Here is an 18,679-nt window from a genome sequence, read left to right on the forward strand (position 1 = left end):
GGCAAGAGAGAGCGGAATGAATACTTGCCCTAGAAGCAGAGGTTGGGTGGGAAGGTTCCAGCAATTTGTAAAAGATCAATCTAATACTGGGAAATCGGGAGACCCAGCTCGGACCTATATGTAAAGACTGGAAGTGGAGTCAAGCCAGAGAATCCCAAAGGCTTAGTACCCAGTAGCTTGTGGTCTAAAACAAAAGAACAAAATTCAGTGCTGGGGCCATGCTTTGTGAGGTGCTGTTAACATTTTCCTCCAACAACACAGCGGCAGCACCGGCCACAAAAGCCAGGCCAAGCGGCCCCACGGGTCTCAGCTTGGACGGCTTTCTGAACTCGCTCAGCTGAACTCACTGCCCCCAATCCGTGGAAACTTACAGCAAGTCCAGCACGGACTTTGCAAGCTTGGGAGAAACTAGGCGCATGCGCAAACCTTCTCCCGTGTGGGCCAATCACAATGCGGCGCTGAGTACTAGGCCTGCGCAGTAGGTCTCCGGCAGCACTTCCCCTTCCCCGGCTCTAGCAAGCCTGCGGAACTGTCCAATGCCCACCCGGAGCTGGAAGGAGGAGCCTGCGTGGAGTGCGTGTGCGTGAAGCGGAGAGGGGGGGAGTGGGCCGGGGCCCAGGGTGTTTGACCGGTCAGTGCGTGAGAAGAAAGGAAGGAGGAGGTCCCGAGTAGCGGCTGCCGAAATGTACCGGTGTGGAAGCCTGGCAGCGGGTGCTTTGAAGCAGAAGCTGGCGCCCTTGGTGCGGACTGTGTGCGTCCGAGGCCCGAGGCAAAGGAACCGGCTTCCAGGTGACTGACCCATACCGGGCAACCCCCACCTCCTTAGACCAAGGGCCTGGGCTGTTTAGGCTCCCAAAGCCTCGCAGCTCTTCCCGCCCCCACCCCCGGGATAAACTTAACACGCTCACAGTCGCGTGAATTCCAAGTTGGCGGGATCCATTAGTTTTGCAAGCTGTGCGCACCTGACCTTCAAGGGAATTGAACCCAGTAGTTGGCTCGAGGCCTTTTCCTGGGAGGATTTACTGTTCAATGATAACAGAATAGCTGGATGTTTAGTGTTCTCCAATGCCACCTCGGGCCACCCCTCGTCCACTTTTTTAGACAATGAGGTCAAGTAGACTTTGTCATTTACGACTGTGAGACTTTAAACAGAACATTTAAGCCCCACGCCTTAGTTCCTTCTGTAAATCAGGATATTACCTGCTCTACCTTCCAAACCCCTGATGAGATCCGTAGATTTGAGTGGCCTGTGAAACACAAACAGTGCATTGCAAGTAAAGAGTGAGTGAGGTGTGCTCCAGACACCAGGAGAGTTGACCCATAGTTAATTTGAGGTGTCTGGTCAGTGTAATTCTTGGTGGTCTTTAATGCTTCCAAGAAAGAGTTTGCAGAACGCATAGTGTTTGCTCTCCATGAAGTTGTTTCATAAAATTTTAGAGCTGGAAGGGATTCTGTGGTAAAGTTCAACCCATTCATTTTATAGGTAATAAACCGAGGCACGGAGAGGTGAAATTTTCTTGCCCAAGGTCATGTACTTAATTAATAGGTAGAGCAAAGGATAGTTTGCCAGTCTCTAGGCCCCTAAACCCTTGCTTCAACTCCACACTGCTCTTTAGCCCATTGTGCATCAGATATCTCTGAATTTATCTGAGCATGTCTTGTGCCTGCTCATTTTCAATCAGCACAATTTCATGGAGGTAAAGAATTATCCACCTGTAGGAGGTGTGGGTTTATTTATTTTTAAATCAATAATTTTTGAATGACCATTGAGGACACTCATATTTGCAATGTCAGAGTTATCCTTAAGATCTTTCCAACATGCAACCACCTTCTGGGTGATTTAAAAATAAAAAGTGGAAAATGCTTCTCTTATTATATTTGGAAAGGTGCATTTGAGAAGTTTTTCCAGTTGCTATGCCTCAAGAAAATGTTTCCTGATGGGTGTGTATCTGAGATATGTCCTAAGACATATTGCCCATGGAACTTAAAAAACCTCTACCTTGGCTTTTAAACTAATACCCTGTCTATGATGTCATCTGTATGTATGTATGGGTTTGTGCAATGAAATGAGGTTGCTCTATGCAAGTTGCACAGAAATTTTGGTAAGCTGAAGCTTTTCATCCACATTGGCCTTTCAAACTTTGTGCACTTATTTTGCTTAAAACTCAAACATTTACCAGCATTCTGAAGTCTGACCAAAAGTTCTCAGCAATTAAATATGGATTTCCAAAGTTATACTGATTTGCTAGACATTTGAAGGTGGTTGGTGATATTAGAACTAGTACTGAAAAATTACAGACTCAAAATGTCTTTTTCCCCATTGAATAACTTTGTATGAAGGTGCTCTGCTGTAGAATATATTCTGACGTCTTGACATATCCATCCATCTCTTTGGATACACTTATTCTTTGTCTTTTGGTCAAGCACCAGAATATAACATCATATGCCTTTAGAAATAGATGGGGCTGAGGTTACAATTTCAAAAAGAAATGATTGTCATTTTACGAATTTACTATGCTTTGTGGCTTCATTACAAATTGCTTTTAATCTGATGTCTTTTTCACATAGTTGTATCTGCCATATGTTTTTGCATAGGTGGGGAGGAGGCATTGTTTGTTTATATGCCATTTTCCTCCCCCTTTTTTACCTTCTTCCCCTTCATTTCTTTGCCAGGATGTTAGCAAACTTTAAATCTACCTCCACATCTGTCACCATTGTCAGGTTCATTTTCATTTTATGTTGCCTTTTTTCCCCTTAAAACCGTAATTGGTACCATTTATTTACTTTATTTTGGGTGTTCTGCTTCTTTCCAAAAATGATTGAAGGTAATTAATAGTCACCACTTTACCAGTATGTCTGCATTCAGCACCAAGGAGGAGCAGATCGGTTAGGAAATGGATATTTTCTGTTCTGTAGTATTTTTATTTGGTCGACAAACATTGTGCTGCCCATGTGATCAAACTGATCACCGATCCTTGACCGGAGGGGTCAAATGTTTGAACATTTTCCTCTACTCAGAATCCTTCTCACCTCCTTAAAAAGGAAATTGGGCCCTCGCTGGTGTGGCTCAGTTGGTTGAGTGTCTTCATCCTATGCACCAAAGTGTGGCCGGTTCCATTCCTGGTCAGGCACATCCCCAGATTGTTCAATGGGTTCAATCCCCTGCTGTGGCACATATGGGAGTCAACCAATTGATGTTTCTGACATCAATGTTTCTCTCTCTCTCTCTCTCTCTCTCTCTCTCTCTCCCCCCCCCCCTCTCTCTAAAAATAAAAAATAAAATAAATAAAAAGGAAATTGAACTCCTTGTGTGTAAGGAACCAGACTTCCTGGACACTGCCAAATGATACTTTCTTTTGAAGCCTAGAAGATGAGCCTTTTCCCACTCTTTCTGCTGAGGCAAAGCTTTCCCGAAGAAAATCTATGGCAAGTCAGCCTTTTCTGCAACCAGTTAATATATTATATTTTCTAACATTTAAGGGAATTCTTACAGTTACAGTATGATCATTCCAAAGTTGCATGGTCATATAAATTGAGGGGAGGATGGAACCCAACCCTACCGAATGAGAATCTCCAGGAGAGAGGCCTTGGAATTTATATTTTAATAAACTTGATGTAATTAATATGATCAGGCAAATTTGGGAAATACTATTTTGAATGAATAATGATTCTTTTCCTTCTCTTCCACTGACCTAAGGATTAATAAAATAGACTGAGTGACCTTGAGTCTTCTATGATTTGTATCAAGCCCATTTTCTGATAGAAAAGTTAGAGTCATTCTCCCCTCCTACACTATGCACTCCCCAAGGACAGCGATCATGTCCTATTTATTTTTTGTCCTCAGCATTTTGTACATTCTCTGGCATGTGGTAAATTCTCAGTGATTGAACTCTAGTACTTTAAAGGGCTTAACTTTGCAGAACAGTTAAATTTTCTTTCTTCCTTCCTTTCTTTTTGTCATCTGAATCATTTTTCCTCTGACCTTTCTTCAGAGTGGTTCACACTCTACTATAGCTCTTATATTCTGATTCTTCTAAAATTCCATCAAAGGTTGATGCTAAAAAAAATACAGAGACTGATCAAGGTAAATAGTTGTTGGATTCCTTATGAAGAAGTGCCTAGCTACAATGAATAGATCATCTAGACTTGTCCTGCTTGTGTTTTATCCATGTCAGAGAAAAATGAGTTTTCTTTGACATTCAAAGATAAGATTCAAGAGCATAGAGACCTCTTTATTTGAGATTCCTAGGTGCCTCAATCCTGTGGATGTATTTCTGGAAAAGGCCTTCCAGGAGTATGGATAAACAGGAGATTTTGAAATCTACAGAAATGAACTCAGTGGTGATTTAGGTAGTATTCTAATGCTAGTCTGTGATTTTAAGGTTACTGATTTATTATTAAGCAACCTGAAGTAAATAGGATCTGGCTAAAACTTTGCAAAGAATTCTTCAAAATGTTTATTTCTTATCACTAAAATTGGGAAGAATTTCTAGTTTGTTCCTTCATTAATTCAACCAATATTTATTGAACAAACCTACAGTCTGTTAGGAACTGTTGCTCTGTGTAACATTTATTCAGGAGGTGAATCCTTGGCACAATATGATGAATATAGACAATAGTATCATATTATAATTATCAGGCTAGCTAAGAGACTAGATCTTAATTATTTCAACCAGTAAAAAGAAATTATAATGTGATATGATAGAGGCGTTAACTATCACTACAATGGCAATCATAATATATAAATGTATCAAATAAAATAATTGAATCCTAAGTTTGAAAAAGAAAGTACTACCTCTGTATTTGTGGTCTGACTGAAGAAAATTTAAAACAAGTAGATTGGTGCAGTAATGAGAAATCAAGGATTAATTTGGCTTTCCCACATCAGTAAGACAAGTGAAAAGGCATGTTTCAGTCGTGATATAAAATTTCCTAAAGTTTTGAAGCACTGAAGGTGGGGAGAAGTGTAGGAGTAATTTTGTAGGTAAAAGAAAAATGGTGGGAAATATCAACACCATACAATACTTATCACCTTTTACAAAATTAAAGTCACTTTGTAGGTATGTAAAAAATTGGTTTGTTAATGATAATAGTGTATATTGCATTTCTTTTCAAGCAGTAGTTTGTTTTTTCAAGCAGTAGTTTAAATGTTAACCAATTTACTTTTTAAAAAATTAATTTACTTATAAATGTCCTTTTTGGGGGCATATTGAAGCAAAAACTGCTGAACATTCCTAAATCTACACTCTTAGTTTTACCAGTTTGTGAAAAGCAAACAAAACCAGAATAAACACATTACTATTAAAATAAAGTTATCATTTCTGAATTTAGGATCTTCTAATCTAGAGGAATCAATGGAACTTAAAAAAAATTTCAGCAACCAAACTTGGGGTGGGGTGAGGGACAAAACTCATTGAAATTGGACTAAACTTTACTTCATTGAATTAAACTTAACTATGTGAAACTTTTTCTACCCAGTTTCATTTGCTAAACTCTGAGAGTTGTCAGTTTCTACTTATGTTTCATCATTCTTACGGACTTCTGAAAATCAAAAGCTTACTCAGATTGAGATAAGTTTCTCCACTCTTGCACATGATTTTATTTTCATTATTTGTTCTTTCCCAATATAAACCATTTTGTTTCACATGGCAATGAAGGAATCTAAAGCAGGTAAGAAAATAAATAAACAGCTACCTCAAACCTTGCACAAAATAAAACCCTGCCACACAATCTAACCAAGACACAGCTCAGTCTTGCATGAAAGGTAATATGTCTTGGAAAACAGAAATGTTAAAGTTCAGAAGAAAATCAGAAAAAATTACGTGAATTTATCTCCCCCAAAGAATTGTTTGGTCTTAAGTATATAGTGCATATACCATATAGTAGCACTCAGCAACCCACAGACACACATATTCATGTTTCTATGACAAATCATACTGAGTGGGATAAACAAAAGGTTCCAAGGAGACTCTCACATCAGGTTTTACTAGCCAGTGAGTTATAAAAACTTGATTTTTAGTCTATTTTGATTTCTGAATTATAGATAAGAGACTATGGACCTATACTCTTAGAACTAAAACATATTTTTCTAAAGTTCTGGATTGCACATGTTCCCAAGGATTTCAGGTAAGAGAGTGCAGTGCCCTTACACTGTGAAAGGAAGGGGGAAAGCTCCCTATTTCTGATCTCTGTAAGTACATGTGGAATGCTACTACCAGTGCCCATCCTGTTTGTCTTTTAAAGCCTGGTCAGATCAGGAACATATCTACCTGCCTCTAGACCAGTGATGGCGAACCTTTTGAGCTCGGCTTGTCAGCATTTTGAAAAACCCTAACTTAACTCTGGTGCCGTGTCACATATAGAAATTTTTTTATATTTGCAACCATAGTAAAACAAAGATATTTTTGATATGTATTTTATATATTTAAATGCCATTTAACAAAGAAAAATCAACCAAAAAAATGAGTTCGCGTGTCACCTGTGACACGTGTGTCATAGGTTCGCCATCACTGCTCTAGTCCAATGGTATTAAAGTGCAGACCTGCAACATCGCCTGAGTTGGGTCTCTCCACCTGTGTTTTAACAAACCCTACATGGGATTCTGATGCAAGTTTTAGATTCACTATTCTAGATCAGGATGGCAAACTACAGCCCACAGACCAAACATGGATGCTTTTGTACAACCCCTTGAGCTAAGATGGTTTTTATATTTTTTTCAATGGCTAAAGAAAAATGTTAAATAGACTATTTAGGGACACGTGGAAATGATTTAAAATTCACATCTTAGTGTCCATTAATTTTTATTGGGACATAGTCACACCCATTCATTTATATATTGTCTGCGGCTGCTTTTGTTCAACATCAGCAGAATTGAACAGTTGCAGCAGACACCGTATAGGCCGCAAAGCTGAAAATATATATACTATCTGGTCCTTTACAGAGAAAGCATGTGAATCCCTGCTCTAGATTAATAGTTAATACAAGGAATATCATAAGCATAGAAGGTTCTGAGACCTTCTTCATCTGAAAATGCCAGCATCCTAATGGAGGAAGAAATGTACCATATTCTTACATTTCAGTGTGTGAACGTTGTTATGATCACCAGGTCATTCTATAGCTGAACAGAGTTTTACATCAGCATAAACTTCGTATTATTTCGGAGGACTAAGAAACAAGTAATCGGTGGATGTTTTAAATTTTGTCATTCTAAAAAATACTTCGTAGCCCAAAATTCTTCAGTTCTTTGGGGGAGATAAATTCATTTAAATTTTTTTCTGATTTTCTTCTGAGCTTTAACATTTCTGTTTTCCAAGACATAATAACCTTTCATGCAAAGACTGAGCTGTGTCTTGGTTAGATTGTGTGGCAGGGTTTTATTTTGTGCAAGGCTTGAAGCAGCTGTTTAGATTTCTCTTAAGTAGTTGTTATAATGCTCCAGGTAGCCTGTAGTTAACTTTTTATATCTATTTAGTCAACTTCTGTGTTTACTTTATTTATGGTGAAGAAGTAGCGAGGGAAGTATTTGATGAATTGTCCATATGTTTTTCATTATCTTTTCTGGAGACTGTAAATTTCCTCCCTGGACAGCATTCTTAAAAGCTCTAACCACTTTAAGAGTGTGCATTCTGATACCTGTCGTATTTGTATACAATTTTGGTGGTTTTTTTTCTTGGTCACTGAACAGTTAACGTCACGCAGCCAGTGGGCAGTAAGTCCTGACTTGTACAATGCATTGACATTTAGTCATAAACATGTATTAACTATTTTATTTTTATGTGTGTGTGTCTTAATAAATTGTGTTCCTTAGGCAACTTGTTCCAGCGATGGCATGTTCCTCTAGAACTCCGGATTACAAGACAAATGGCTAGCTCTGGTGCATCAGGGGGCAAAATCGATAATACTGTGTTAGTCCTTTTTGTGGGCTTATCAACAATAGGTGCTGGTGCATATGTAAGTAGAAAAGCGGCTTGTGTAAAGAAGCTGCCAAACAGTTCCCATTAATAGCCTCAATAGTACTCTGCTTTACAACTTTTGCAACTAATCGCCCTTTCTCCTTTTGAAAAAATTTCCAGTAAGCCTTCTTTAACGTGCCTACTGTCTAATATCCTATGAGGGCCAATTTGGGAATGACTGAAATTTAATCTCATGTTGATTATCTTTGCTCTTTTCACTTGTCTTTTTATTCTTTACTTGAAAGCCACTGTTTTCTTAGGTTTGACCAAGTACCAAAAAATTGTACCTTTACTCTTGGATGTGACACACTAACCTGTGAATAAGGACAAAATTCATTGCAGCTCCTTAGCACAATATTTGATTTTGACCCATTTGTCAAATGTGTTTTTTTTTCCTCAGCTTGGGATAGACATTAAAAACAAAAACAGCCTACAATTCAAATAGTAAGCGTTCCTAATAGGAAAACTATTCCTGAATATCACCAAAGACTAAATTATAGAATTAGTCCTAGTATCTCCAATTTTAGAATGGAGTTTCTGTGAGGTGAGAAATACGGTTTTCATTGCTACATAATTATAGGACAATTCCATCTCCTTGAATGAACTCTGATCAGCTTAATTGGTCACCGAGGAATTATGGTGTACTTTTTTTTTTTAACTTGGCAGGGTTTACTGTGACTAAGCAGGTCAGTTGGATCATATAAAGTTGAGGGAACCAACTTAGATAACACCTAGTAACAACCTTGATTGAAGGAAGCTGTTTGTTTTACTTACTGAGAGCAAATGGTTGGACGCCATTACAATTTTAGTTCTTTCTACATTGGTAAGACAGTGAACTTAGCTTGCTTCTTGATCACTAGGTTAAAAAAAGAGACGCGAAAATTATTTGAATTTATCTAGCTTGTCATTCCCTGACCTGACTTCCAAATGCACAAGAAAAGTAGGTGAGCTCTGTCAGATAACAGACTTGGAGGAAATAGGCATTCTTCTCCAATCCTGGAGCAGCATTTTTTTCTTTTTTAGCACAGGGTAACCAAAACTGCGTCCCCGCCTTTGTGTTGAATGTTTCTTCATTAATACTTAGTTCTTTTTCTATTTCCTTTTGTTTGTTTCTTGGCCTTACCTTTACCTACAGTTGTGCAGTGTCATCACCTAGGATCCCCTTCTAGATCACTAGCGTCCGCAGGTGCTTCTGGGAAAGATGGCAGCAGACTAGTATACTTCTTAATTGTAGGAGCAACAGTCACTGGGGCAGGAGTTTATTATGTAAGATGCTTACACTAAAATATATCTTGGGGTAGGGTGGGTGAGTCCACGGCACTAATGAGGACATGATCCATTAGAATACAATGAAGTTTTCACAGCATGTGCTTTCTAGGTCTTTATTAAAGGGACATTGTCAGTCACTAGGGAGTCCTCAAATCTCATTCTTCAAACTGTTGAAGTCCTACCAGATATATCCAAAGCCATACATTTAATGAGTATTATAAATACTCATCACCAACCCTTTCTTTTAAAATTTTTGCTAACTTCATATTGTAATTATTTTTATGATGCTAAATTATATTGTGCTTTAGTGCTGCATACCTAACCAAGACAGACTCAAAGAGTAAACATTGACTAAGCAAGTAAAGATAACATGAACAGCATCCATTTTGAATTATTTTAGGTAAAATTTGCCAAACAATCAATTAACCCTACTTTTATTGATAAAAGGCATTTTACCCAATGCTTCTGAGGAAGTCCAAAAATCCAGAGAAATCCTCCCTATTCACCCCAGCTTCTATTTGAAAGTAAATTCATTTGGCAGTGTCCCTTTTGTAATCTCTAATTTGGTCAAACTAGTGGCTGAAGTGGTATAAGCTAACATATTCCTGTAGATTTCTTTCTTAAGTGCCTCTCATTTATAATTGAGATACCACCCTCTGAGTCTGAACTTTCCCATTCCACAGTTCTCTCAACTTTTCCTATCAGTTCCATTCCATTCATTCAAAAATAGATTTAAAGTATTTGCATCTGATATGTTTGTAAAATTTAAACCTATTAAACCTCTTTTATGTTGCTGTACCAGAGTTGGATGGCCTCCACAGAGCTGGCCAGGCAAATCTCTTGACCCCAGGCCACAAGAACGGGCCAGTCACTGTTGCTTTCTCCTGCCTTAGAAATATCTATGAAGCACCAGTGCCTCTTAATCCATTCAGTTAAATGCCTCATTGCCCTCTGTGTTTATCCAACACTGGTAATAATAAAGCTACCATATTATAATGGTTTCAGGTTAAATGATAAGCTTTTGTCTACCTATAGCCATTTTCTAGTTCAGCCGTGGGCAAACTACGGCCCGTTTGAAATGAATAAAACTAAAAAAAAAAAGACCGTACCCTTTTATGTAATGATGTTTACTTTGAATTTATATTAGTTCACACAAACACTCCATCCATGCTTTTGTTCTGGCCCTCCGGTCCAGTTTAAGAACCCATTGTGGCCCTCGAGTCAAAAAGTTTGCCCACCCCTGTAATCTAGTTTGTAGAGTTTTGTGTTGTTTTGGTTTTTTTAGTTCATAGAGTTTTATATTAGGTTTTAAATCATTTAAAATGTGACCTGAGGTGGCTTAGATTTTTTTCTCTGAAATTGATATTAGTCTAAAGAGAATTGTTAACTTAAAATCAGAGTTCAGACTTGATGACATATGGCTATAAATTGTTTAGTGTTTGTATTAGTCTGCACTGACTGCCATAACAAAGTACCACAGACTCGGTAGCTTAAATAACAGAAATTTATTCTCACCCAACCAGCATGGCTCAGTGGTTGAGCGTCTACCTATGAACCAGGAGGTCACCATTCGATTCCTGATTTCCAGTCAGGGCACATGCCAGGGTTGCAGGCTCAATACCCAATAGGGGGTGTGCAGGAGGCAGCCAATCAGTGATTCTCTCTCATCATTGATGTTTCTGTATTTCCCTCTCCCCTCCTCTCTGAAGTCAATAAAATATATTTTTTAAAAGAGAATTTTATTCTCTCACAATCTGGATGCTGAAAATCCAAGATCAGGGTGCCAGCATGGTCAGGTTCTGACAGCGCTCTCCTGGCTTGCAGATGGCCCCCTCCTACATCCTCACATGGAGAGGAGAGAATGTGAGCTCGCTCTTCCCTTTCACCAGCCCTATAGGATTAGGGCCCCACCCTTATGACTTCATTTAACCTTTATCACCTCCCCAAATACCATCACATGGGAAGTTAGGGCTTCAACATATGAAGTTAAGAGGGATACAAATATTCTGTCCATAACAGTGTTCATAACGTTTCTCATATGACAACGTGTTCCTAATTTAAGTGTAGATACTATAATTCCTGATTGTGGAGCCCTTTACCTCCCCCCCGCCCCCGTGCACACACACACACACACACTCCACCCTCCCAAAATAAGGGAGCAGCACTAAGAACAAGTTTTCTGAAATGTTTGTCAGGGGTCTATACTTTAAACCAGTGGCTTTTTCATTTTTTTTTTTACCACAATCCACAAGAAGAAATAAATTTTATCTTGTAACGGTTATATAACTATACATATGGAAAACCGAGAATTTTGAAATAATACTTACTAGTTGTAATATACTTCAATAGTTTCTATTCTCTTCTATTTGTGTTTGTTTTTTTCATGCTGGTCATAACGTACTAAATTGATTTTACAGCCCATTAATGGGCTTTAACGTCAGTTTGAAAAACACTGATTTGAACACTTCAACTTAGATCACAAACAGAAACTCCTAATCCGTGTGTATGTGAGCATTCCTCCCTCTCTTAGTGACTTTCTCTAGGACCACAGGCAAATCCCCTAATCTTAGTCCTGTTATTTGTCAGTGAGCAAAGTCAAGTGGCCTTTAGAATACTTAATGAGATTTAGTATTTGGGCCCCATGCCATTGTTCAACTGATAGGATCATGTTCCCTCTGAGAAAATGGCCTGTTTCCTTTCAGATTCCTTTAAGTTGACTAAATGCCACCATATTCATCTGCTTTCATAAGTTGTTTCCACTAATATTTTTCTTTTTCTTTTTAAATTCTCACTGGAGGATATTTTTTCCATTGATTGCTAGAGAGAGTGGAAAGGAGGGTAGAGAGAGAAAGAGAGAGAAACATCGACGTGAGAGCAACACATCGATTGGTTGCCTCCCGAACACATTGTGGAACTTACAACTGAGGTACGTGCTCTTGACTGGGAATCGAACCCGAGACCATTTGGTCAAAGGACCAATGCTCTTAACCAATTAACCCCCGGCCCGGGCTCCACTAATATTTTTCATAAATTTGTAGTTTTTCTTAACCTTACATGTATTCATATCACTACTTAGAAATCTGTTCAAACTGAGAATACAGAAACACTTGGAGGAAAGGTAAATTTTTATTTAGTATGTCTGCAGACTTGTTTTTATATTAGAACATTTTACTTAAAAGCTAAGTATATAGATAAATATGGTTATAAATATATGACAAACCTCATTCTTGTCCTTTCCCCACTAAGCCTCAAGATATTTCTTGGTCTGTTCTTCCTCTCATGTGTGACATTATTAGGAGGTGTGAGAGGGCCTAGCCTATTTTTGGATATCCCTCTGAATGTGAACATAACCCCAGCTTATTTCTCTGTTCACTCATGTTGACCAGCTTAAGCCATCTTTTTAGGTAAAAGTCTCTTTCTTAAAACAAACGTATATGTATACACACACACACATACATATAGATATATGTGTGTGTATTTAGAGTATGGGTAAATACTGGAGTCATATATATATAGTATCTGATGCCAAAATTAAAAAAAAACAAAAACAACACTTTCTAGCCCGGCCAGTATGGCTCAGTGGTTGACCATCTACCTGTGAACAGGAGGTCACAATTGGATTCCGAGTTGTGGGCTCAATCCCTGGTAGGGAGTGTGCAGGAGGCAGCCAATCAATGATTTTCTCTCATCATTGATGTTTCTGTCTCTCCCTCTACCTTCCTCTCTGAAATCAATAAAAATATATTTGTAAAAATAAACTTTCTTAATGTTAGCTGAATTCATTTTTATGAACTTAGTAGAAAATTCAAGGTATAACAATTGCCTTTTAACATACAGTACTTAGTTTTTTAATCCGTCCTTATATGTTGGACATTTCCAGGCTGATAAATGTTGAGGTCTCAGGGGCCAGGTTCTTTATTGTAGCACGGTGCCTAATGAGCTGCTCTGTAAGGGCTCATAGAAATATTCTTAAAACATGTTTTATACTTCCTCTGATTTCCTATATTTTCTCCTCCAATTAATTAATAATCTGGGATTCCAATTGACATAGCATCATTTAAATTCCTGTCTTGTTGACCCTGTGGGGTACAAAAGAGCAAAAAGTGTTCTAATTAAAAACAAGTCATTCTTGCCTACTGCTTTTTAAATTGGTTTTTTTCCAATAAGTTCTGATGCTGTATGTAAAAAACAGCTAGTCGTAATGCTAAAGTACCCTTCTTCAATTTGAAAACATAGAGAAAATAGTCTATTTGAAATAACTACCGGTATTTAAGCAAAATGACCCTTAATGAATATCTGAATGTCACGAAAGGATAAACCATTGAGGGAAAGATTAGTTACTCTATCAGACTAGGATATTGCGGTCATGTTTCAGGGACAAAACTCAGGACACCTACCAGGGAAACGTGTGTCCTGGCTTCCTACCCTGGACCATGTAGATTGGTTTCACAGCTAGTATCCAGCATAGTCCAAAATCCCTTTTATAAAGTTCAGTCCTTCCTAACACTTTATTCTATAAAATGTTTTTCTTATTTTTTCATACCTTCAGAATTAAATACAGTCTGAGGAAAATTCTTCACATAGATAGACCCTGAGGAAATTTGAAACTGGGAAATTTTCATCTGCTTAACCTGTATTCTTTCCACACCAAGTTTGTACACACTCAATATTTTTTATTTCTTAAGAAAATAAATTTGCCTTAGTGACTTTCACATAGAAGAACTTACCTCAGGTAGACAAAAGCTTCTCATTTAATTGGAAAATAATGAAACTGCTGATGGTATGAGCTAGTTCTGTTATGAAATAAATTTTCTCCGTGTTTGGATCTACAGGCCTACAAGCTTATAAAAAGTGACCAAAAAAGATATAATGAAAGAATTTCAGGATTAGGGCTGACACCAGAAGAGAAACAGAAGAGGGCCGCATTATCTGGTACGTATGATTTGAGGCTCAATATATGAAGGGAAATTTGTAAACAGTTTGGTACTATGCTTTGTAGTTATCTTGTTGACACGATGATGCTGAGAGATTGTAAGCTTCCAGAATCTATGGTATTACCCACACCTGACAGCGATTTGTTAAAGTATTTGACTGGAATTTATGTTTGAGAAGAAAGTTAGTGGGGATCATGATTGGTTGTTTTTCTTTTTGTGTATGTGTGTGTGTTTTTTCCCCTTGTTTTTTTTGAGGGGGGTTGTTTTTCTTTGTATTAGACTCTTAAAAGGCAAGCTTTATATTAAAAAGGCAAGCTTGGAGAGGAAGATTATTGGAAAAGAGAGAAAGGCCTTTTTTCAATGTGGAAATTATTTTAGGTCTATTTTGTTCTCTTGAGTTTTTGGAGTTTTGAGTTGTTAACGATGTTTTTGTTTTTCTAAAGCATGTAGCCCTAGCCAGCACTTCTATTACACACAACTGGCTTGCTTTTTTTCAGAGAGAAATGTTTTAATCCTATAATAAGCCCCATAACTCTGGATGGTCGATTTACATTGCTTTTGTAAATAACACCTCCTTATTCTTGAACATTGTATAATAATCCCCAATTAACCTCCTGGGTGTTTTAGAAATTGCTAAATATTTAAGCTCGGTTCTAGTTCTGACAGACTTACTAGTAATCAATGAATGATATTGGCCAAATCATTCACTTCTTTTTTGGGTATTTTCCACTTAGGAAATGAAGGGAATAATTGCTTTTCCTGTCCAATCAGGATCCTGAGAAATTAAGATAATTGTAGATACAGTGTTTTGCTAGCTTTATGTAAAGGATTGAGACAAGTGCAAGGTGATTTTAAAGTGGCAAGGAATCATCTGAGACTTTAAGAAAATTCACCCTGTCTGGTCTGTTGCCTACAGCTCCAGAAGGAGAGCCAGTTGCTCAAGTCAGGGTACCAAGTCATGTTCCATTCCTGCTCATTGGTGGAGGCACTGCTGCTTTCGCTGCAGCCAGATCCATCAGGGCTCGGGATCCTGGGGCCAGGGTAAGGCACATAATGTTTTGTTTGTCACAGAGGGTATAGTCTACAAGCACTTAATCAATGTGAACACTTTGACATCTGCCTCTTAAATGACTTGGTTCTGATAAGTATCATTATTTTGTGTCAAAAGGTACTGATTGTATCTGAAGATCCTGAGCTGCCATACATGCGACCTCCTCTTTCAAAAGAACTGTGGTTTTCAGATGATCCAAATGTCACAAAGACACTGCGATTCAGGCAGTGGAATGGAAAAGAGAGAAGGTGTGTTCACTTATGTAAAATGGGCCCGACTAGCAACTTCAACTAAAAACAGGGAGTAGGTTTGGATTTTGCATGAAACATGTGCAATGCATAGGATGGATGGCATGACTGCACACTGCCATCCACTCTGCTATGCACTTGGTGCAGCTTAGGGACAGCAAGTTACAGTGGCAGGAGTCCTGGATTCTGTTAACAGATCTACCAACAATTGAAGGTGTAATGGCCTCTGAAACATTAGTGCTCCTATTTATAGGACTTTTATGTTAGACTTCTCCAGGGATGATTAGCTTGGCCTGTATTGTCACTTCCTTACACTTGCCTTAAGCATGTCCCATAAGTGCACAAGAAAAGACACTGTTTTATGGCACTTTCTTTGACACTCTAGCAAACATTCCAGATTGTGGGGATAGAGGAGGCACATGGTAGAGAAGAACCTCTTTATTAAAATGTTTACACGAGAGACTTAGAAATGCAGGTCCAAGCCTTTTCCTTTTATTTATTTTTTAATATATTTTTATTGATTTCAGAGAGGGAGACAAATAGAAACATCAATGATGAGAGAGAATCATTGATTGGCTGCCTCCTACTGGGGACCAAGCCCGCAACCTGGGCGTGTGCCCTGACTGGGAATCGAACTATGACCTCCTGATTTATAGGTCAATGCTCAACCACTGAATCATGTTGGCTGGGCCAAGCCTTTTCCTTTTAAAGGATGGCTTGGATCTCTTGATTCAAGTACCATGCAGTTTTCTGGGGTCCCAATTTTTTTCTCATTAGTGATCACTTTGATATTGGATTTAATTTTATAAAGCTACCTCCTCTATCACCCCCACAATAATGTTCCTTTCTCAAGCAGAATGCATACTTCCAATTATCTTAGTCATCCCTAATTAATATCTCATAGTTACTATCTACTGTTTGAGGCAAAATAATCTCAGGAGCTAGACCATCGACCAGTTGGCCATCAACCAGTGCCATCCGGATAGCTTGTTGGGTGAATGTGTGACTACCGGTTCCTATAGCACTCCTCTTATTCTAATTTTTAAATGAACCTAAATCCAGAGCAGTATTTCTCAGCCTCTGTACTATTGACATTTGGGGTTGAATAATTCTTTGTTGTAAGGGAGGTCTGTGGACTATTGGGTGTTCAGCAGCATCTCTGGCCTCTACCCACTGGATACTAGTAGCATTCCTCCCCCGCAAGCTGTTATAGCCAAAAATGTCTTCAGACATTACCAAATGGCCCAAGGAAGGGGCAAAATTGCCCCTAGTTGAAAACCACTGATTTGAAATACCTCTGTATATGTACTAGTAAGTCACAACCAAGCTTTGGTGGCCCTGGAGACTTACATTGGAAAATGTTCCTAAAAGTTTTTCATGATGGAAACAATTTTATCAAATTTGTGGGGGCAGTTGATAGCAGTTCCAGGTGCTTATAACATCTTCTCCCTTTTCTCTGTACAGCATATATTTCCAGCCACCTTCTTTCTATGTCTCTGCTCAGGACCTGCCTCACATTGAGAATGGTGGTGTGGCTGTCCTCACTGGGAAGAAGGTGAGCAAGTGGGCTGCTTCCATTGCCAGGCTCCATGTATATGCCTGTGTGGGCAGTGAGTATGGTGACTTGTATTCCCAGTACCATTTTTGTCTTTCCTGCCATTGTAGTTTATCAAAGAAGGATTGAGTCATTTTAGGATTAATAGTGCCAGTCTAAATGCTTAGTGTGACTTCTTGGGGAAAGCACCAAAACCTAGAGTAGCATGCCAACCTACCTGCCCCAGGAAGTTCATGAGGACCATGACCCTGAAGTTATTCCCTCTCCTGATTAGCATCTCTGTCCTTCCTTCTTCCTATTTCTCCACACTAACATTTCTTTGGGATTGTTGATGATAAGAAAATGGCAAATGTGTATTCACGGTAGTAAAATAATTCAGGCATAACTTCAGCATGGAAAATATTGTCAGCCTTTAGAAAGGTAAGTGGCTGAGTAATGGGAGCAGTTATTAGAGGTATTTGTGGGGCACAGGGAGAGTTTGTTTTGTTGTGCTATGTTTCACTTTTGTTAATGGGAAGTATTAGAGTGCATTTGTAAACTAATGGCGGTGTTCCACTAGAAACAGAATGGTTATCAGGAGCAAAGCCCAGAATAGATGAGGTCAGAGCACAAGTGGAGGGACCTGTGGTAGGGACAGGCCTACTTCTATAAAGGGACATTAGGCAGAGAAGATGACTATATGTTGAGACATTATGTATTAAGTATCCCCTATGTGTAAATAACACACAAGCCCTTGCCCTCTAGGGACTAACAGTATTAGACAAAAATATACACAGATAATCGTAACAAGAGATATAGAATGAGAAAGAGATACACAATAGCCCTGGCCAGGTGGCTCAGTTGGTGGGAGCGTGATCCCATACACCAAAAGGTTGCGGGTTCGATACCCAGTCAGGGCTCATACAGGAGGCAACCGATCAGTGTCTGTCTCTCTCTCTCTCTCAAAATCAATGAAAACATATTATTGGATGAGGAATTAAAAAAAAGAAATATATGCGCAGTATATTGTGGGAATTACTGGGAAATGTGCCCAGTATAGTGATGGTTTCAGGGAAGGCTTCCTGGAGGAGAAGGTCTTATAGAATGGGAAATCTGTGGAATGAAGAGGTATTCACAAGATTAGAGTGAAGTGAAGAGCATTCAAGTAAAAAGGAACAGCATAAGGAAAGGCACAAGGGTATGAAAAAGTGTGTTTGGTGTAGGGAAACATAAGCAGCTAGGTATTGACAGATCAGAAAGTATAAGTCTAGAATACCAGGTGGTTATGTGAGAGTGGATCTATGACTGTGACGTTCAGGGGAAGGGTCTGGGCTCAGATGGAGATTCAAGAATTATCCACATATGCTGAAACCGGTTTGGCTCAGTGGATAGAGCGTCGGCCTGCGGACTGAAAGATCCCAGGTTCGATTCCGGTCAAGGGCATGTACCTTGGTTGTGGGCACATCCCCAGTAGGAGATGTGCAGGAGGCAGCTGATCGATGTTTCTCTCTCATCGATGTTTCTAACTCTCTATATCTCTCCCTTCCTCTCTGTAAAAAATCAATAAAATATATTTAAAAAAAAAAAAAGAATTATCCACATATGTGTAGAAATTGTAACCATGAAAGTGAGTGAGGCCTCCCATGGAGAAGTTCTGTAGTCAGAGGAGGAGTATGAGGAGTATGGAAGGG

General features: G+C 38.9%; 1 protein-coding gene across 2 annotated transcripts in view; it reads left to right on the forward strand.

Annotated features, from left to right (window-relative positions):
- The first annotated feature begins 522 nt into the window (after positions 1 to 522).
- AIFM1 (apoptosis inducing factor mitochondria associated 1) overlaps positions 523 to 18,679 on the forward strand; it is a 24,383-nt gene continuing 6,226 nt past the window's right edge. The window contains exons 1-6 of one of the 2 annotated variants that reach the window (XM_023758026.1): positions 523 to 789; positions 9,088 to 9,218; positions 14,054 to 14,153; positions 15,072 to 15,196; positions 15,324 to 15,454; positions 16,919 to 17,009. In XM_023758026.1, coding sequence (XP_023613794.1) covers positions 684 to 789; positions 9,088 to 9,218; positions 14,054 to 14,153; positions 15,072 to 15,196; positions 15,324 to 15,454; positions 16,919 to 17,009 — 684 coding nt within the window. In that variant the 5' untranslated portion in view covers positions 523 to 683. Of the gene's footprint in view, positions 790 to 7,807; positions 7,951 to 9,087; positions 9,219 to 14,053; positions 14,154 to 15,071; positions 15,197 to 15,323; positions 15,455 to 16,918; positions 17,010 to 18,679 lie in introns of both variants that reach the window. The other variant, XM_023758021.1, reaches the window with a different exon arrangement.

Source organism: Myotis lucifugus, unplaced genomic scaffold (genome assembly GCF_000147115.1).
Source record: "Myotis lucifugus unplaced genomic scaffold, Myoluc2.0 scaffold_2, whole genome shotgun sequence".
Lineage (NCBI taxonomy): Eukaryota > Metazoa > Chordata > Mammalia > Chiroptera > Vespertilionidae > Myotis > Myotis lucifugus.